General features: G+C 35.9%; 1 protein-coding gene across 1 annotated transcript in view; it reads left to right on the top strand.

The window, feature by feature from the left end:
• The window catches only part of LOC121313551 (calcitonin gene-related peptide type 1 receptor-like), an 88,335-nt gene that overhangs the window by 41,660 nt on the left and 25,207 nt on the right, over positions 1–21,468 (top strand). The window contains exons 3-7 of the mRNA XM_041246232.1: positions 2,068–2,230; positions 5,692–5,802; positions 7,139–7,251; positions 8,289–8,380; positions 17,659–17,785. Coding sequence (XP_041102166.1) covers positions 2,068–2,230; positions 5,692–5,802; positions 7,139–7,251; positions 8,289–8,380; positions 17,659–17,785 — 606 coding nt within the window. The remainder of the gene's footprint in view (positions 1–2,067; positions 2,231–5,691; positions 5,803–7,138; positions 7,252–8,288; positions 8,381–17,658; positions 17,786–21,468) is intronic.

Raw genomic sequence — 21,468 nt, 5'->3', positions numbered from 1 at the left:
TATATATATATATATATATATATGTGTGTGTGTGTGTGTGTGTGTGTGTGTGTGTGTATTTTTTAACTTTATCAATGTGGAGTAGTTTGTGTAGATTGTACATGTAAAGTCTAATTTGAAAGCATCATGGAGTACGCTCAAGTGCCAATAAAAATGGGAAATCTTTGCAGGGGGGTGAAAACTTCTGTAAACCACTGTATGCATATATTGGAACAAATCACTACCCCATTCTTTAGTTCAACAGATTGTACTTTGCTCTCCCTTTCTTTCTTCGTATTAAGCACTGTGGAATTGCTAGCTTTTGAAATTTAATGTATGTGTTACAAATAGCAAAATACTTAAATGACCTAATTATTGAATAGTATTTGCTTAAATACATGTAAACATAGGAAATGATGATAGGAAATCATAACAAGCTGCTTATTCAGTTTTATATAGTTTCTGGATTTTTCTGCTTTTAAACATGAAAATAGTACCAGTGAAAGATGACCTTTAACAATATTCAACACTACAGATTTACTGCTTTTGGCAGTGATTAAAACCTTCAGTGTTATGACTTAGATATATTTTTAACCTTAATTTCCCCAAAGCTTTATTCTCAGTCCATCTAAAAAGATTGGTATCTTGTTATACTGTAAGGATTTTAGGAAGCCTGTGCTGGTTTTTTATGTTTTATTATTTCCCTTTTCAATAAGGAAATCAGTACCACATCAGCTCTTACAGTGTTTTTATTGCCTTTTTGTCAAGAATGGAGAACCAAACAAATTAAATTGTCACCTGCTCATTTTTTATTGGGTATAAATTATGACGGCTTTATATCTATTCTGGTAGTGCTGATGCAATGTAATCAGCATGTGCAACAGTACCTGCCAGTTGAAGCTATTTAATAAAGGTTTTCTTGAAAATATGCAAGTCTTCGTTCTCAGCTTTTGTTTGTGAATGGACAAATATTTTTAAAGTGCAAGTATATATGATAAAATAGCTTTTAATTTCATCACTTTTCAGGAGGACTGACGCATTATTTCAATGAGCTGTAAGGGCACCAACAAACTTGAACACGTCTGTATATGCTAGAGATCTCGCCAGGAAGACACAACAAATATTTAAATTAGTATATTGCGGCTCTTTTCATTAACATATTTTCTCTTAGTACATATGACAACATGTTTACTTTGCTAAGTGTGGCAACGAAAATGCAAATTGCCGTATGTCTGCGCTGCGACTGGCCCATCTTAGTACACCTACCCCATAGTCTCCCAAGCACCCTCATGTTGTTTGTTATTTGCTAACATGTTCATTTTTCTCTGTTCAAAATATAAGAGTTAATTAAAGAATGGAGGGAAACGCTGAAAATAAGGTCCAACATGTATTACAATGAATATGAAGAAAACTAACATTCTTTTTTGCATAAAAGAACACTTTGGATTTAATTACATTTTTATAATATTTAATTTCTTACCTTCTTAATATACTGTTATGGATCCAAACAGTAGGTCTTCTGTATATACTGCCAGAGTTAATTAGGCCTAATTATGAGAACCAAGGCTATGAAAATCAAACATCAAACCATGTGTGAGAACCATTTCAGGGCATTACTTGAGCTCATCCATTGTTGTTTGATTTTAGATCATTATTCCCAAATGCTTACAAATTATTCCAGTAAAAGCAACAACCAGCTGCAAATTGCCAGAACCAGGTCATGGGGGCAATTTGGTTGAAATTCTACATTCCCAAGGATAACTAAAAATGCAGTCATTGAGTGGTATATACATAGTAGTACAAGCATATTAAGTTATATGAACCAAATGTTGTGCTTGTAAGCCAATTCCATATTTTGGACGAGCATACATTTTAAACAGAATCTCATTAGAAACTAGTGCCCACGGGAATTAAAAGAAGGTGTGTTGGTTTTATATTGAATCTGTTATTAATTGCATCCTTGAGTGCTACATAGGCACGGATTATACCATACACAGTACTGTGTATTTTTAGCATGTATATTCTGTAACAGTGTTGCTGTTGTCATGTTTGAGATCCCCTTGCTTACATTCTTTTCTTTTCATACAGAGGATGCTACCAGGCCTTGCTACAGAAATGTATGCAGAACCTACAATAGGAACTGTAGTGACTCCTATAGGGACACAAAAAGTTGAAGAAAGACAAAAGATAATAGATGCTCAGTACAAATGCTTTGAAAAAATGTATAGAGATCCTTCATACAACAAAACAGGTAAACATTCTTCTATTGTATACATTTTCAGAGCTTACTAGTCTGACGAGATGCTCCTACTTATTCAATGGGGGTAGTGATGGGATACAGTTGGCAAGCAATAATTTTCTGCTATAACCACAAGAACATTTACAGTGTGAAGTTATCTTCAAAATAAAAAAAAATGTGTATCTTCGAAGCTTTTGCCATTTAAAAAGTCGTCACCCAAGCTTGACCTTAATCATTTGCATCACAATAAGTTTTCAGAAACTGTATTCATCACGACTCTTCTTGTCTGTGAGCTTTAGCCTAAGAAATCAGTGTAACAAGTTTCTGATATATTGATACATATCTACATTTCGTAGTTTCATAGATTTTCACGTAAAATATTTAAAAGCAGTTCATCTCATTATAAATAGATTTGCAACACTGAATGGCGAACAGAAAGAAGTAGTAGGAAAATAATAACAGGATCGAGCTATGGCTTCTGCTGACTCCGAGCTTGATGCAACTATGGCACTGGACAAAAAAAAAAAAAAGGAAGACAGCTTTCTATAAAGATGAAATTGACCTGTTGGTGAAATGGGAAAAAAAACCCTGAAAATATTATTATATTATTTAACAGTTCAAAGGGACAAAAAAAACAAAAAAAACATGGAAATAAATAAATAACAAAATAAATTCACTGGGACCAGTGCCAGCGCTAGGATTTACTGGGCCCTGGTGCAAATATATATATATATATATATATATATATATATATATATATATATATATATATATATATATATATCAAAACCTAGCCTGCAGTACAAATGCATTCGTCACAACTCATAAGTGAAATTCTATGAACACACTTAACAAATTAATATCTCAAAACCATGTTAGTTTTAGAATATCGCAGAAAGCTTTTGTTTGAGTTTATGTATGTTTTAGTTGCGTAAAGGAAAAAAGTACAGTACATACAGTAGGCTAGCAGGTAAATACTTTTTGGCCTATTTCAGTTGTCTGCGCACTACATAATTAATTACTGAGAAGAAAATATTTTAATTTGTGTTTATTTAAAGAACTCTGCAAAGGTGTGTTTCTTAATGTAACCCTTGGTTATATAAAAAAAAAAAAATCATAGAGGCCAGGTCAGAAATTGTAAAATGCAAACACAGTTTTTATTCATTATTACAGAATAATTATAAAAACAGCAGACATCAGTTCCTTTTTTGTGGATGTATAGTACTGGAAGCCGATCTTGAGCCAAGCAGAATCAGTGCACTGCATCTATAAAATTAATGAACCAGTATATTGACATAACAAGGAAAAAATAAAAAATAAAAAATAAAATAATCCAACACAACACGTTAAGTAATAAATAAATAAAATAATTAAGTAACAAAAAGAGTGGCAACCACCTTCTAAAAGAAATAAAAAAAACAAAAATGAATGCAAGGACTATAGAGAAACATGAAAGGAAAAAGGAATAACGGTGCCCACCTCATTTCAGGATATTTATACAATATGGAGTTTTATAAGAGCAGAACCCCACTAAATCCTCAAAGCGCAGAAACACTTAAACAGGAAGTTTCACATAAGACCAGCTAGTTGAATCTATGCCAGTGAGAGGTATGCGTAAAATAACAGGCACAAACCAAAGTCGTAAATCAGGAAAAAACGATAATACATGAATGGTAAGCGCGACACTTCAATATTATAATGAGATTCGTATATTTGCATACGAAGGTAGTTTGAAACGAATAGTTGTAACTAAATTATTGAAGCGCATTGCTGCCATACATTTTATTTATATATATATATATATATATATATATATATATATATATATATATTATATATATATATATATATATATAGACGCACACGCATAATTAATGCACTATATATAAATGTAGTGCATTTAATTTTTACTGATAGTGCATTAAAACACTATCCCTATAAATACCCGAGAAAAATGTTGGTACAACCAATGGTTTGTTTGGAGCATCTGATCAAAATCTCGTACCAAAACTAAAAATAACATGTTTGGTTTTATGGAACACTTGATAGTGAAAACAGGCTGCCAATGTATACAATTATGTGTAAATAGGTTCACACTATTCCGACTACGAGGTAGTAAAGATATTGCTAGAGCTGCTATCACCAATCATTTCATTAAGATAGCATGCTCCCGATTATGCATCTACTTAACAATACTAATGATATCCATCTGCTGATTGTAGACTACTGTAATATTATACAATCCAAACATACAGTATATCACTTGTATACATAATTCTGAGCAGCAATTACCGTATAAGCATTGAAAGCCATTAAAACTTTTTTTTTTTTTTTTTTTTTTTAACAAATAGATATGATAATAAACTTTCTAAAGTTAGTCATTATAGTCTGTGTGTGTGTGTGTGTGTGTGTGTGTGTTATATATATATATATATATATATAATATATATATATATATATATATATATATATATATATATATATATATATATATATATATAATTAGGGAATCCAACACAGCACCAAAATGTTGTATTGATATTTTCAGCATATGCTAGCCGTTATGTCTCTTGCAAACAAAGTACACTGAGTTTCCTGCTAATCTTCTTGAATGTGTGGCTCTTTATTATCTCATTAGATAGATGCAGAAGCATCTGCACAATGAACAGCAACCTCAGAGCTGCATGAGTGCCAAGTATTGTGTAAGATACTGTTGGGTACTCCAGTGTTACAAGAATCAGAGAGCAATCAGGGGAATTGAAGGAACCAAAAATGTGTTTAAGTTGTTTGCTACCTGTGTTGTCAATTATGTAAATTCCCTTCAGAGTGAAGACCTTAAGTTACAATTACTGTAACTTAAACAGCAATGTGTTGCTTGTGCTAAACATAACCGGTATTATGTTTAGCACAAGCACAAGGTGACCATTATTTACTCCTTCTCAATGATAGAAGTCTTACATAAATGCTAGAGATACAATTAAAATGCTATTGCATGAACCTAAAGAGACATTAGCACCCCATAATGAATTTGGTACAAATGTCTATAGTAATTTGTTAGAACAACGTAAATATTGATATGTTACAATGGTAATTCAAATAGATTAGCAAAGATAGAGGGAGTAACTCATTGGTGCTTGAAACATTTGAACCATTCTGACTTCAATTGTGTGTTTAAATATAGTCCAATATCAACAAGCAATATCATTGTTAAGGTTGCATGGTAGTTTGCAGTTTACTATGCTTTCACTGTGGTTTGCTATGCTTGCCAGTTGTTTGCCATGCTTAACTACACTTTGCTATGCTTTTCCCTCAGTAAACTTTTATAAGGGAAGCCACATACAGTGGCAGCTGTAGACCAAGGCTGTGAAAACATGTCCCGAGAGTTCTTTACAGGGGATAAACATTACACTGGCAAGCTTGTCTTCATTATCGTGGGAGCTGTGATATAAACAATGGATCATTTCTGATAATAGGTCCTTACTGTAATCGAACCTGGGATGGATGGCTTTGTTGGGATGACTCGCCAGCTGGGACATATACCTCTCAGAACTGCCCTAACTACTTTCCAGACTTTGACTCTACTGGTAAGGCACTGTTAGTGCACCCTATTCACAAAGCTTTAACTCAAATCAGTTATTTAAAGAATATTTCTTTCCAGTGTTTCATTTTCACAAAGCCTTAAATACATGATTTTGTCTTTAAATTACTCTGTGCATACTCATCCTTTTTTAATACAACTAGAAGGTTAAATCTAATTATGTATAATATACTGTATATTGACATATCCTGTTGTCAAAGCACAAACAAAAACAATGAGTTTAAAAATAAAATATTTTAATAAAAATAATCTCATTCAGCTCATTGTACAAAGGTTTTTTTTGTTTGTTTGTTTTCTGGTCTAAATATAACCATGCATAATATATTACTGCACAGAGGCTGTGTCACTAAATAAGACAATTTATTCAAGGAATAACGTATTCAAATCACTGCTAGATTATTCCAGTACATTACAGCAGCAATTACATCTGGATATAATTTAAATACTGTACACAATTAAAACATTATTGTACTTCTGCTGAGAAATAGGCCACCTCATACGGTAAACACATTTTCTACAATACATGGTTTCCAGTTTTTCTGACTTCATTACAGTTGAAAAACATACATGCTATACGGTTAAACTGAATAATGCTGTTTATCGTACTCTTTAGAGTTTTACATTTACTGTATCTATAACATAGTTACGTTCTCTAGAACAAGTTACTTAGAATATTATAATCTTCCTTATAATCTTCGGATAATATATATATATATATATATAATATATATATTATAATATATATATATAATATATATGTGCCTTCATATCTGTTTTTTAAATACTGTATGTATGTTACATTTCAATATATATCCAAGATAACTTTTATGTAATTGTGATGCAACATAATAATGACATTCTTTAGAACAAGTCATCTGGGGATATATTGAAGAACCTGTCCGTCTTTCAGTATGTCATAACTACATTTGTGTGAAGAATACAGTGGATGAAATGGATACATATGTATTTACATAATCAATGAGTCATGATGAAGCCCAGTATTTATCCCACAGATGAGGTGGTATGAACAACCAACAAGACTTGATGTGTACAGCTATCGTCATGAGTGAAATAAACACAGCATTCCATGAACGTACATAAAGTATCCTCTGTATAGCTTTGTGGGGCACAATGTATGGAAAAGAAGATGCATTGAAATCTAAAGTAAGTGGTTTGGGGATTAACTTTCCTTAAACCAAGCTCTGCATCAGATATGCAAAGATAAAACACTTTAAAGGATGCCGTTTGCCTAGTCAGTCTGTATAATTCTATAAAACTAACATAATGTTTTTATTTGTTTTATTTATTTATTTATTTTTAAGAAAAGGCAACGAAATTCTGTGATGAAACAGGCAGCTGGTTTCGACATCCTGAAAGTAACAGAACATGGTCCAACTATACCCTCTGTATTGCCTATACTACGGACAAATTAAAGGTATAGTCTCAAACAGAGGTGGCTATACCCGACATACTGTTTGAAAACCACAAAACCAATGCAGTACTGTAGTAGAGCAACTAACACCATTACAATATACTGTGTTGGACTTTCAATCTGTACTTAAATGTTATATTTTAGAATAAATAGTGACAGAGATTTATTATGCCTTATGAGAAATAAATATATCTGTTTGTGGCCATAAAAACATGTATACTGTCACATACATAGGAGATGTTTTAAGTATTGTCAAATCTCAAAATTCTAATATTCATGAGATATTGAGCACTGCAGGCTTTCTGCCTGCCTCTATCAGTATTTCCTCCTCTCAAATGAAGGCATAAAGCTATTGATTCCTTCATAGCTTGCTTCTAAAATTGGAAATAAAATATCTTTGTTGTGAAAAATAACTATTGAAACTGTTGTATAATTGCGCATACGAAAACTGCTGGACTAGAGTACATACAAATTAATCATTCTTTGGTCAAAAGTTAACGTTTCTACAAACACTTTATCATGAACTTTAGTGTTATCTAGGTTGCTTTAATATACCTTTCTTCAGTATATCCAATACGAACTTAAAAATTACATATGACTATGAGTCAACAAGAACAGAAAGTTTCAAAACGTACAAAAAAAAACTCAGTGGTTTAGTAGAATATATATAGCTGTGTCATTTCGAGTGAGAATTGATATGTGCACATTCTCTACCTGACTGGTAAAGAAGGAGAATGCTGCATGGGTGGTCAGAGTTATAATTCTGAACCAGGAATATTGGAAAATATCTTGTGGGTATTGTTAAAACTGATTTAGACGTAAAACTTAAATGTCATTTAAAACAAAAATATGAAAGAGGTGTGATTACAGAAACTCCCCATTGTAAAGTACTGTAAATGTCTGACCTTACTGAATGTAAGAAGATAGTGTAGTCCCTTGCCTTTCATGAGGTTTGAATTCAGAAGCACCACAATTTGGAATGAAAAACAAACAGAACAATGGCACTTGAAACGTATATTGCTTTTCTCTGCTTTTTTCAGATGGCGTACATACTCTACTACATGGCCATTGTCGGTCATGCTTTATCCATAGCTTCTCTATTGATTTCCCTGGGGATATTCTTCTATTTCAAGTAAGTATACTTTATAACATCATTGCCTGGTGTTCTCTACCATTCACATTTTCATAGTGTTTGTGCTGCACTGTTGCAAGCCTAATACTCTACAGAGTGCTTATTTTTTAAACAAAATATAATATAAGTATTGACACCTAACAAGTCCATCCACAATTCAGATTTAAAGGCAATCTTGCTGCTGTTGTTTTCAAGGGAGAGATTTTAGGATAATGCCTCATGGTTATTTTACTTGTTGACAGAAATGCAAAGGATAGTATCAAATGTATATACAGTTCTACCTTCATAAAGGGATGCAAGGCTTTGCTAAATCAATTTATCTTTGACTAATCCTAATACAAAGAAAATCTAATTCAGTTATACTATATTGACAACATAACTCTGAGTTACGTATCCATTTTGTTATTACTGAAAAATCACAGAAAACACATGTCCAGTAAAAAGCATTCCACATCTCTTGATAAGCTAATGTTTTGTGCTTCCCTCTTTCCATGGATTGGTAACCGTTAATTAAACCTCGCCAGTGTCCAGCATTTACTCTGTTTAAAAGCATGTTAAATTGTTTCAGTGTTTATCAAAATTGGGCCTATAGACCCGTTTTTCATTAGCTAGAATAGTGGAGACTTCAGGTGAATTACAGTCAGTGAAACCTGTGGTCTTTACAGGTAGTGGAGGCCTCAGATGATATACAGTGCCTTGCAAAAGTATTCAGACCCCTGACCAATTCTCTCATATTACTGAATTACAAATGGTACATTGAAATTTTCTTCTGTTTAATATTTTATTTTTAACTGAAACTCAGAATCAATTAGTGTAGGGTGACATTGGTTTTATGTTGGGAAATATTTTTAAGAAAAATAAAAAACTGAAATATTTTGCTTGCATAAATATTCAACCCCTGTGCTGTGGAAGCTCCCAGTTTGCACCGATGAAAGAAGTTGCCCCCAACGAGGAAACAATTACCTTATCATTGGACTCCACCTGTGAACCATTAAAGTTGCTATCACATTTTCTGGATAAAAACCCCACTGTTGAAGGATCATTGGTAAGGCTGTGAATCTGAAGGAAAATGAAGACCAAATAGCATTCTGCAGAAGTTAGAGATAAAGTAATACAAATGCATAGATTGGGGAAAGTGTACAAAATAATATCCAAGTGTTTGGATATCCCAGTGAGCACAGTTGGATCAGTAATCAGGAAGTGAAAGCTGCATCACACCACCCAGGCACTGCCAAGAAAAGACCATCCCTCAAAACTCAGCGCTCAAACAAGAAGGAGACTTGTGATAGAAGCCACAGAGAGGCCAACAATCACTTTGAAGGAGCTACAGAGTTCAGTGGCTGGGAGTGGAGTAATGGTGCAGCAGTCAACCATATCAAGAGCTCTGCATAACACTGGCCTGTATGGGAGGGTGGCAAGAAAGAAGCCGTTACTCAAAAAGTACCATCTGAAAGCTAGTCTGGAGTTTGCCAGAAAGCATGAGAGTGACCCAGCTGCGATGTGGGAAAAGATTTTTTGGTCAGATGAGACCAAGATAGAGCTTTTCAGCCAATATTCAAAGCGCTATATGTGGCGCAAACCTAACACTGCCCATGCCTCAAGACACACCATCCCTACAGTGAAGTATGGTAGTGTGAACATAAGAACATAAGAAAGTTTACAAATGAGAGGAGGCCATTTGGCCAATCTTGCTTGTTTGGTTGTTAGTAGCTTATTGATCCCAGAATCTCATCAAGCAGCTTCTTGAAGGATCCCAGGGTGTCAGCTTCAACAACATTACTGGGGAGTTGATTCCAGACCCTCATTCTCTGTGTAAAAAAGTGTCTCCTATTTTCTGTTCTGAATGCCCCTTTGTCTAATCTCCATTTGTGACCCCTGGTCCTTGTTTCTTTTTTCAGGCTGAAAAAGTCCCTTGGGTCGACACTGTCAATACCTTTTAGAATTTTGAATGCTTGAATTAGGTCGCCACGTAGTCTTCTTTGTTCAAGACTGAACAGATTCAATTCTTTTAGCCTGTCTGCATATGACATGCCTTTTAAGCCCGGAATAATTCTGGTCGCTCTTCTTTGCACTCTTTCTAGAGCAGCAATATCTTTTTTATAGCGAGGTGACCAGAACTGAACACAATATTCAAGATGAGGTCTTACTAGTGCAGTACCTTACGCTTTTCTCTATTAAATGTCATTTGCCATGTGTCTGCCCAGTTCTGAATCTTGTCTAGATCATTTTGAATGACCTTTGCTGCTACAACAGTGTTTGCCACTCCTCCTACTTTTGTGTCATCTGCAAATTTAACAAGTTTGCTTACTATACCAGAATCTAAATCATTAATGTAGATTAGGAATAGCAGAGGACCTAATACTGATCCCTGTGGTACACCACTGGTTACCACACTCCATTCTGAGGTTTTTCCTCTAATCAGTACTTTCTGTTTTCTACATGTTAACCTCTCCCTAATCCATGTACATGTGTTTCCTTGAATCCCAATTGCGTTCAGTTTGAGAATTAATCTTTTGTGCGGGACTTTGTCAAAAGCTTTCTGGAAATCTAAATAAACTATGTCATATGCTTTGCAATTATCCATTATCGATGTTGCATCCTCAAAAAAATCAAGCAAGTTAGTTAGACAAGATCTCCCTTTTCTAAAACCATGCTGACTGTCTCCCAGGACCCTGTTACCATAAAGGTAATTTTCCATTTTGGATCTTATTATAGTTTCCATAAGTTTGCATATAATAGAAGTCAGGCTTACTGGTTTGTAGTAACCTGGTTCAGTTTTGTTTCCCTCTTTGTGGATCGGTGTTACGTTTGCAATTTTCCAGTCTGTCGGTACCACCCCTGTGTCAAGAGACTGCTGCATGATCTTGGTTAGCGGTTTGTAAATTACTTCTTTCATTTCTTTGAGTACTACTGGGAGGATCTCATCTGGCCCAGGGGATTTGTTTATTTTAAGAGCTCCTAGTCCCTTTAACACTTCTGCCTCAGTTATGCTAAAGTTATTTAAAACTGGATAGGAACTGGATGACATGTGGGGCATGTTGTCAGTATCTTCCTTTGTAAAAACTTGTGAAAAGTAATCATTTAACATATTTGCTATTTTTTTTTCTTCATCTACGATTTTGCCATTTGTATCTCTTAAACATTTAATCTCCTCTTTGAATGTTTGCTTGCTGTTGTAATATTGGAAAAACATTTTGGAATTGGTTTTAGCTCCCTTAGCAATGTTCATTTCTATTTCTCTCTTGGCCTTTCTAACTTCCTTTTTGACTTGCGTTTGCAGTTCTGTGTACTCTTTCTGTGTACTTTCTTTTTGGTCCTTTTTTAATGCTCTGTAAAGTGCCTTTTTTCGCTGAATATTTTTTTTTATTGATCTATTAAACCATTTTGCAATTTAGTTTTACATTTAGATTTGTCTACTTTAGGGATGTAATTGTTTTGCACCTCTAGTACTACATTTTTGAAGAACAACCATCCTTCTTCTGTGGGTGTTTTCTCTATTTTACTCCAATCTACTTCTGTTAGTCTCTGTTTCATACCTTCATAGTTTGCTTTTCTAAAATTGTAAACCTTAGCTTTAGTCTTTACTTTTGGGGTTTTAAAAAACACTTCAAATGAGACCATGTTGTGGTCTGAGTTTGCCAGTGGTTCTCTGACCTCTGTTTTAGTTATTCTGTCTTCGTTATTTGAAAAGACTAAATCAAGGCATGCCTCCCCTCTAGTTGGTGCCTTGACAAATTGTGTTAGGAAGCAGTCATTTGTCATTTCCACCATTTCAATTTCATCCTTCGTGCTACCCACCGGGTTTTCCCATTTTATTTGGGGGAAGTTGAAATCCCCCATTAGTATGGCTTCTCCTTTGCTACACGCATTTCTAATGTCATTGTATAACAGATTATTTTGCTCACCGTCTGAATCTGGCGGTCTATAGCATGCTCCTATTATTATGCCCTTTGAATTTTTGTCCGTTATTCTGACCCATATTGATTCGGCTTTATTTTCTTTGTCCAGGTTTAACACCTGGGCTTCAAGACTGTTTCTTATGTATAGCGCTACCCCTCCTCCTCTTCTGTCCTGCCTGTCTTTCCTATACAGTGTATACCCACAAATATTATATTCGTCCCCATCACTCTCAGACAACCACGTTTCTGTAACACCTATCACATCATAGTTACTTGTTAGTGCAGTAGCTTCAAGTTCTAGAATTTTGTTTCTGATACTTCTAGCATTTAGATAAATACATTTAATGGTTGTCTTACCTGAGTTGTTGTTCTTGTTTTGATGCGGTCTCCCTTCTTTTTTTTTTGTTGATTTCTCCCCCCTTCCTTTCTAGTTTAAATGCTTCTGAACCTGCTCGAGGATTTTTTCTCCAAGTAGACTGGTTCCCTTGTTATTTAAGTGCAGTCCGTCCCGTCTATACAGATAGTCCTCGTTGTAGAATGTGGTCCAATGATCAAGATAGGTGAAGCCTTCCCGTGTGCACCACGTCTTCAGCCATTCGTTTTGATTAATTATTTCCAGCTGTCCATATGGTCCTTTGCAAGGTGCGGGTAGTATACCAGAAAATACCACAGTTTTGGTTTTCTCTTTTAATTTCCTGCCTAGCTCTCTGAATTTGTTTTGCAGGGATTTTGGTCTGTCTCTTCCAATGTTGTTTGTACTGATGTGGACGACTACTACCGGGTCGTCTCCTGTTCGTTCTAGGAGCCTGTCCACGTTTTCAGTGATGTGCTTGACCGAGGCTCCCGGAAGGCAGCACACTGTTGTAGTAAGGGGGTCCAAACTGCGAATTGAACTTGCTGTGTTTCTCAATATGGAGTCCCCAACAATCATGACCTCCCTTCTTTTTGCTGTCTGGTCACCACTGTCAATAGGGTCCTGGATGTTGTTCCTTTCATTCTCTTGTTGTTGGTTCTGCTCATCAAAATTCTGAAGTGACTCAAATCTGTTGGTTGTTTTGATTTCTGGTGGTTGTGTTTGACGAAGTTTCTTTTTCTCCCTGCTTCTGCCTACCTGAACCCAGCTGTTCTGACCTTCAATCTCCCTGGTGGCTTTCAGTCTGTTAGGGGTGATGCAGACTTCCATGAATTGTGGGTGTGCCAGTTCCTCAAGATCCTGTTGCTGTCTCACTTCTTCCAGCTCCATTTCTAGCATATTTACTAGTTTATGCAAATCCTGGATCGCGTGGCACTTTATGCACACTTGGTGTGTATCATGCTGTGGGGATGCTTCTCATCAGGAGGGACTGGGCATCTTGTTACAATTGAAGGAAGAATGGATGGAGCAAAATACAGGAAAATACTGCAAGAGAATTTGCTTCAGTCTGCTAGAAAACTGAAGCTTGGGAGGAAATTTACCTTTCAACAGGACAATGATCCCAAGCACAAGGCCAAAGCAACAATGGAGTGGCTCAGGAACAAAAAGGTGAATGTCCTACAGTGGCCCAGTCTAAGTCCTGATCTCAATCCCATTGAGAATCTGGCACTATTTGAAAATTGCGGTCCACAAGTGTCGTCCAACCAACCTGAACGACCTGGAGCAAATCTGCCAAGAAGAACGGGACAAAATCACTCCGACACTGTGTGCAAAGCTGGTACATACTTACCCCAAAAGACTTAAAGCTGTTATTGCAGCGAAAGGTGGCTCTATCAAATATTAATGTGTGGTGGTTGAATACTTATGCAAGCAAGATAGTTCAGTTTTTTTTTTTCTTAAAAATATTTCCCAACATAAAACCAATGTCACCTTACAATAATTGATTTTGAGTTTAAGTGTTTTAAAATAAAATATCGAACAGAACGAAATTTCAATGTATCATTTGTAATTCAGTAATATGAGAGAATTGGTATACTTTTGCAAGGCATATATATATATATATATATATATATATATATATATATATTTTTTTTTTTTTTTTTTTTATGAGTGTACTCTATAGAGCAGGATCCTTACAGGTGGTCAGGTCATACTATTCTCAAAGGGGGTTAAAATAAAAAGCTAAAACCATCCATACAACGGTAAAACAGACTAGTAGAAAACTGGATATTACATTTTCCTCAAGTAATTCACAACCTGCTTCACATTTCACATTTTAATTTCTGTGATGTTCAGTCCAGATGTAGATGCTGTGATTACAAATATCTGCCATACATGAAGCTCAGAGGATTAATATGGTGAAAATCCTGTTTCCATATGCTCAAAAGGTTTGATTTTTAACATGGTGCAAACTAATGAACCTCTTAACCTCCTAATTTGCAATGCTCAGCCCATAACCCAAGTTATTATAGATTTAGCCATTGTACTATTTTACTGAGCACTAACTTTAACATCAGTGTGCAATCCAGATAACATCATGCGAATGCGTAGTCAACATCAAGTAATTATTGACAAACTGGCTGTTTACCACGAATATGAGAAAGCCTGTGCCGAATGTGATCGGGGGATAAACTAGATAATTGATAGCCAGTTAATCTATCGGCCACAATATAAAATATGTTCAGTTTTGGCTGAAAACGGGATGGTTGTTCAGAGGCGGAACGTGAGTAACAGAGAAACTGAAAAGAATAATAACAATTGCTACTCGTGCTGGCTGTCTGTTTTGAAAAATGTGCTGTTTTGTTTTGTGTTTTCGTTTTGTTCAAGCCTTTTATGTGATAATAAACCACGCATCAGCGCCTCACTCATCCCAGTTTGTGTCTGTCTACTTCCGGGTCTGACGTCACCACCAGCCATCCTGTTCAGTGTCATTAAAATGTTTTTGTTTAAAAAAAAAAAAAAAAACAGCAGTAACATGTTTTGGTAACAAGTAACACGATAACAGTAAGCCCTTTTACTGCGTGTTGTACTCACTAACCAGTGGCAGGGTTCAACTCATTTAAATATAATCTTAATGCATGGAAATGTATACAAACACGTCACAAAATACAGCAAGGGAGGTATTTGATATGCAAACCATATTCACGTATGGGCGCTAACTTTACGTCTCAGCGTGAGTAAAAGTAGCGCTTATTGAAACCCGGCGGTATCACAGAACCAGCAGAAGAGCTGCACAGGACAGCTAGAAGAAGTCAGGGAGAGAATGTTTCAGATCAGGCAGACGTTAAGGGCTGTGAGAGGAGGAGGTAATAACTAGATACAAATTGAGCACAGATCATACTAGCCTTCTATGCAGGGGCCCGGAAAATTCATGATATCACAAATTTCACAGGAATCGTGTATTTGACTGCCAACCTTAAAAACTATGCATTTTACTTTCCTTACAGTATTTTATATTACTCTTCACCTCCCCTGTTAATTTCACACTTTTATCAAGTAAAAACAGCACTACAGTCGCTGTACACGGTCCGGCATCAATGCCTTGCATTTGGTCACTACGACAACAGGGTCAAACAAAAAATGGCTTCATGATTGGTGAATTCCTCATACTGTACAATGACGTACCATGTGAGTCAGAGGATGGAAGTTTAAAATGGTTGTTTAAATGGTGTTGGTTTATTAGCTTGCAGTGTATGATTAACATTATAAAATGCAGACAGCTGACAAATCAAAACAAGCTTAATTCATTTCAACAGAAGATCAAAGCTAAGAAAAGGGGACATTGCATGCAGATGGTGGCATTCTGTTTTGCTCAACTTGTAATGTCTCTTTGGATCATCTAAGAAAATGTTCTATTGACAAGCATCTTGACAGCGCAGTACAGAAAAACAAGAAAATCCAACTTGAAGTTCAGGCTAAACAATCAGTGAACAAGCAGGTCACAATCACAGGATTGTTTAAAAAGAGCACAGGAAGTGGAGAAGCACGTAATGTCAGCACATTTGAATTAGTGGAGGCCTTTGTGCAGCGAAAATACCAATACAACAGCTGGTCAATTAAATATTACAAAGTTTTTTTAATGAAAAAAATCCAGAATTCTGGAGCTATCCCTAACAGTGACACACTCAGACGAGAGCATCTCCCTAAAGTGTCTTTTATAAAGAAAAACACAAAAGCTTTGGTTTTGTCATTTCAGGTTTGCAGCTAAGATGTTGCTGAATATGTCATTCAAGGTTGTTTTAAAAAAAAAAAAAATTTGTCTATTTTGTCTGCTAAACAACTCTTGTTACCAGCAAAAGTTTGTTTCATTTCTAAAGATTGTTTCAATAACGACTCGAGTTCCAATGTTACGATGTACTCGTACATCCTCAGACAGACTGGGATATGTGAACATTATGAGGCAGGTGTATATGCAACACTATTGGCTATATTAATACATTTATATAGTCACCTTGTACTAGTAAGTAGGCTATGCTTAAAATAGCTTTAAAATACACAAAATAAACTGTAAATGTTTAATGAATGAATATACAGAGTGAGAGTTGAGGTGCAGTCATAAATACAAGCAATCAAACAGCATCTAATGTTAAAAAAGTGATGTTTCAGCAAACACCTTTTGAAATGCAAATAGAGAACTTTTAATTGACTGAGCGAGTGCTTTGCTGACTTAAGATCAATATTACAAAATAAATCAGAGGGAGATCAAGTTGAACAAACACTTATTTGATTTGCAGAGTTAAACATAATTGTTTCATTAACAATTACTGTCTCTGCTTTGACTGTCTCGCGGGACTCTGTAATTTGGGACAAAACCCCCTCCCTCCTCCTACGGATCGTATTATTTTGTCCTCAGTGTTTCAATGAAGTTAATATTCTCACTGATTCAGCACCAAAAAGCTTTTCATAATTCCCAACCACTTCTTCTGCTAATACATTTAGCTCCTGGTCTGTAAACTTTAGATTCCTCACTCTGTCTTCCTTGGTCGCTGTCATTGTGACCAGCTCAGCACCATACTTACCTTTTCTTCATAGGTCCCTTATTTATATACTATAATACAGAGTGTGTTAACCTCATGCATAATTGTGTGTGTTGAATTCCACAAAATGTGACAACTTACAAATGAATCATTTAGCTTTCTTTATTTGTTCAAATAATTAGTTTAGTGAATATAGCTACTGCTGGATATTTTTTGCTCACGGTGTGGCTTCCCTCTGCCACGCAGTAATTCTGCTCATTTACCGCCGTTTAGAGAACGAGGCCTAAAATCTTAAAAAAAAAAAAAAAAAAAACAGAAATTTTAATAGAAGAAGGTTCTAAACTAAATTATAACCAAATACAGATTTGCCTTGTGACTGTCACCAAGCATAGTGATTCCGATTAAGAATTAACATTTTAATTAGTTTACTACTCTATATTAGAACTTTGCTAAGAAATTAATCTGTTGTAAATATTCTTGTTTTTTCAGGAGCCTCAGCTGCCAAAGGATAACTCTCCACAAGAATTTGTTTTGTTCCTATGTATTAAACTCTGTTTTTACAATTGTACACCTCACTACAGTTGTAAGCAACCCAAAGGTAGTGGAAAGGAATCCTGTAAGTATAATTTTAACTTGATTTTATTGCATGCCAGTAAATTGTATTAACAGTTAACTAAATTCCACTTGCATTACCGTATTCCATTGCAGCTTTTCTTATGATCTAGGGCTTCCCAGGTCACTACACATATTCACTTACATTATAATTTTATTTGAATAATTTGAGGGCAATGTGGTACTTCTGTAAGTGAGTTTTTATATGTGTGTGTCAGTTACATCACCACAAATGATTTTTAAGCAGGTTCCTTTCATAAAACAAGTGGTCATAATTAGAAATTAATTTCCACATAACACCCCCTTCTCATTTTTATTTCACATATCTTCTGGACAGGTTCAGGAACAGCTGCTATTTCAATGTCACTTAGTAAATCTACATCAGTTACACAGACGTTAGATTTAAACTCAGCTTTTGCATGTCTTTCTTTTAATTGTTGTTCAAACAAGCTTACAGCCCACTTGCACTTTTCCTGAGTACTTCTGGAAAAACAAATCTCTGGCAATGATATTTATGTCTTCATCTGTTTTTGATTTAGCAAAAAGATTAATAACTTGACTTTCTGTTGTTCACATTCCTTAGTTAAATCTAAAAACGTAAGCCTCGTGCCTTCGGCTCGGGACACATAACCCCAGTCTTGGTGAATTACCACACTGTAGAGCCTTCATCGATAGGGCACTTGTCTTGGTTTGTTGTTGTTGTTGAAAGATGCTGTGCTCCAGTCGAGCTGACAGGCTGTGATTGGCTGATTCGGCAGTTGAGGGTACAGGACTGGTTGCTTTCATTGGTGCAAAGTATTGAATAGCTAGTTTTGGTGGATAATAAAATACATTTGTTTAATGTTTGCTGTCCAATGGATGTGAACTGAGCTTTCATTACGGCAAGTCAAAATGAAAAAGCTGGCACTTGCACAGACTGATTTGAAGTTTGATTGACAGTTGATGGTCTGACATTCCAGCGGGCATCTACTGTCTGAATCATTTTCTAAATGGAATTTGAGTTTCCGTTGCACATTGTGCTGTGATCAAAGATGGGCCAGATTGTTTTAACTTCTGGTAATATCAATAATATAGATCTTTCCCACATACACAGTACATTTAAATTAAATGCTCATAGATGCCATTTGCTACAGCTATCAATGTGTAAGTTTATGATCAGAGCTCACATAACTTTTAAAATTAGGTTCTCACATGAGTTTAAGGAGAATTTGTTTGGTACGCCTCAAAATTAGGGGTTATCATCCAGGTCTTGCTCCACCTCCTCTTCTGACAGTTAAAACAATTGGGATGGCACTGTTAGAGACCACAACAATAGTTTCTGATTGTTTTAGTAGGAGTGCGGATTGCTGGTTACTCCAATCTTCAACAAATCACCGTACATTCTATATTTATGTCCGTATCCTACCTCCATATTGTCACCCTGGGCGATTCAAAAGCAAAAACCCAAATACTTTGTCACTTTATTAGTGTTGCTAAACACATTATCTTGACGGCGCAACAGTATTTATATATGGATATAACTGAGGGCTAAAAATATATTATTTTAAGTAAAATGGTTAGGTAAATGCAACATCTTTCAAACATTGTTTTAAATGCCCATTAAAAGAAAATGGTCTTATGAACTGGAGTGGTTCCATCTATCACGCTCCATATTTTAATATAAACAAGAAGCAGCCAATGATAACAAGGGAGGGGACTGTAGTTAAATTGGAACCCTACCGAAGATCGTTGACAGAGCCTGGAGACCCTGAGTCTCCAGGAAAATCCCAGCAGTTGGGCAGGTATGACTCACCTTGCAAGCATGAGCACTCTCTCTCGTTTATGAAAAATGCCTTCCTGTTAAAAATGTACTAACCAACGCCTTTGCGTCTTAAAGAACAATATGGAAGTCTGCATTTTTCTTTATTGGTTTGCATGCATACCAGTTATGTGAACCCCTGGTTATGATGGCATGTGTAACTAAGAGTATCGTTTTAGTTAAAAAAAATGTAAATAAATGAGGTGGGTAAACACTATTGTAATTTTATGACATTATTAATATTGTAGACATCAAATGTTTTACACTGCATACAAACTAGTTTTATATTTCTTTGTATCAATTTTACTAGGTGCAAAATATTTATTTGAATAATCCTGCATTTATTGTATGTAGAACCAATGTGTATTTCGAGGGGCTGGAGCTGGGGCTCCCCCCTTGTGTCATCCCGCTAAAATATCTGTCAGTTAGTCACCCTATTTAAACTTTAGCCAACTTATTCTTGTCTTGCTTTTCAGTCTCTTCTATCCTCTCTTCCTCCTCCACTTTGCTGGGTCACCTCTGCAATGGTCCTCTGGGGTCAAGTGAAGCTCACTTCCCAATCTTAGAGGCCGACAATGTCGTCTTGCCCTCCGAGAGGAAGGTTCCCGCTGGTCAGAGGGGACCCCCAGCCAAAACCTTTCTAACTACATTTCATTTTTAATTCTTTTGCTTAAATCTATTCATTTGCACCCGTGCCAGTCTCCCTCTTCAGAGAGCAAAACTTGCTCCCAGCTTTCAAGGTAGTCATTAACTCAACTTATCAAAGGTGGCTCTAACAGCTGGGGGGTAGACCCCTGGCCCTCTTTATGTGTTTATCTCTTTATTCTCATTTCCAGCGCTTTTTTTCTCCCTGCATAGATCGCGAGGCTCAACATGCAGCCTCTCAGTAAGCCAGGGAGACCTTAGTTCATCCTGTATCCTTCCTTAATTTCCCCTCGGTGGAAGTTACCTCGCATCCAGGCCTTGGCGGTCGATCGGTTCAGCCTCACCTCAGCACAGGCGGTTTTCCGAGTAGTCAAGGGGAAACCCCTATTCTGTTGCTAAAGTCACAAACACTTAGTCTGTTTATTATAGTAGTCCCTATACGCAGGCCTAGCTCCTGCCTCATGAATGTAAGCAATAAGACCTGACACAGAGGGCCTTTCCAGGCATGATGGACTGTTTGGGTAATGGGGCCCGAGATGAAGTTGAGGTGCTTGTATTATTTTCTTGGAAGTTTAGACTAACCATTCTTCAATTAACATGTTATCAAAAAGGTTGGCATTTACATGCATTTTGCTACAAATAAAACTGGTGTGATCTGGAGTGACCTTGTTTGATTTGTTTTTGTGATGCAGTTTCAAACATTCTCAGGGCATATACTAGGGAATAAGTCCCTCTAGCTTAGCCAGTCAGTGCAGGGAATGTAAAAATAGAATGCGGTCCTGTGACGGGGTGAAAAACCCTCCCATGCAAATAGGGTTTATTTTTGTGAATATTTTTCATGTAAAACAGCCTGTTTATTTTGTACTGTTACTTCTTTTCATTCACTCACATATTCTACAGTATAAATGCACATAATTATTCCACCAACTACATCACTAACAGTATTATCTTTATTTTCATATTTAAATGTATTAAATGTATTACTTTTGTTCTCAGGAAAGGGTTAATTTTGGGCCGTGATTTAAATACTTAATTTTCATGTGAGAATGTAGCTGAAATTGAGGCAACTGTGGGTCTTGATTGTTCAATCAATTACAATAATGTGGTTTAAATGATGCAGGTGTATATAAAAAGGCTGCAACACATCTGTTTGTTTAGACATGTAGAGGCTGGGGCTTAGGAAAGAACTTCAGGTGGTTGCTGCCAAAGGCAGGCAAAAGTTTGACTGTAGACTGATATTTGTT

Source organism: Polyodon spathula, chromosome 3, assembly GCF_017654505.1.
Source record: "Polyodon spathula isolate WHYD16114869_AA chromosome 3, ASM1765450v1, whole genome shotgun sequence".
Lineage (NCBI taxonomy): Eukaryota > Metazoa > Chordata > Actinopteri > Acipenseriformes > Polyodontidae > Polyodon > Polyodon spathula.
Note: the sequence above shows the minus strand (reverse complement) of the source record. Positions and strands in the feature narration are given on the sequence as shown.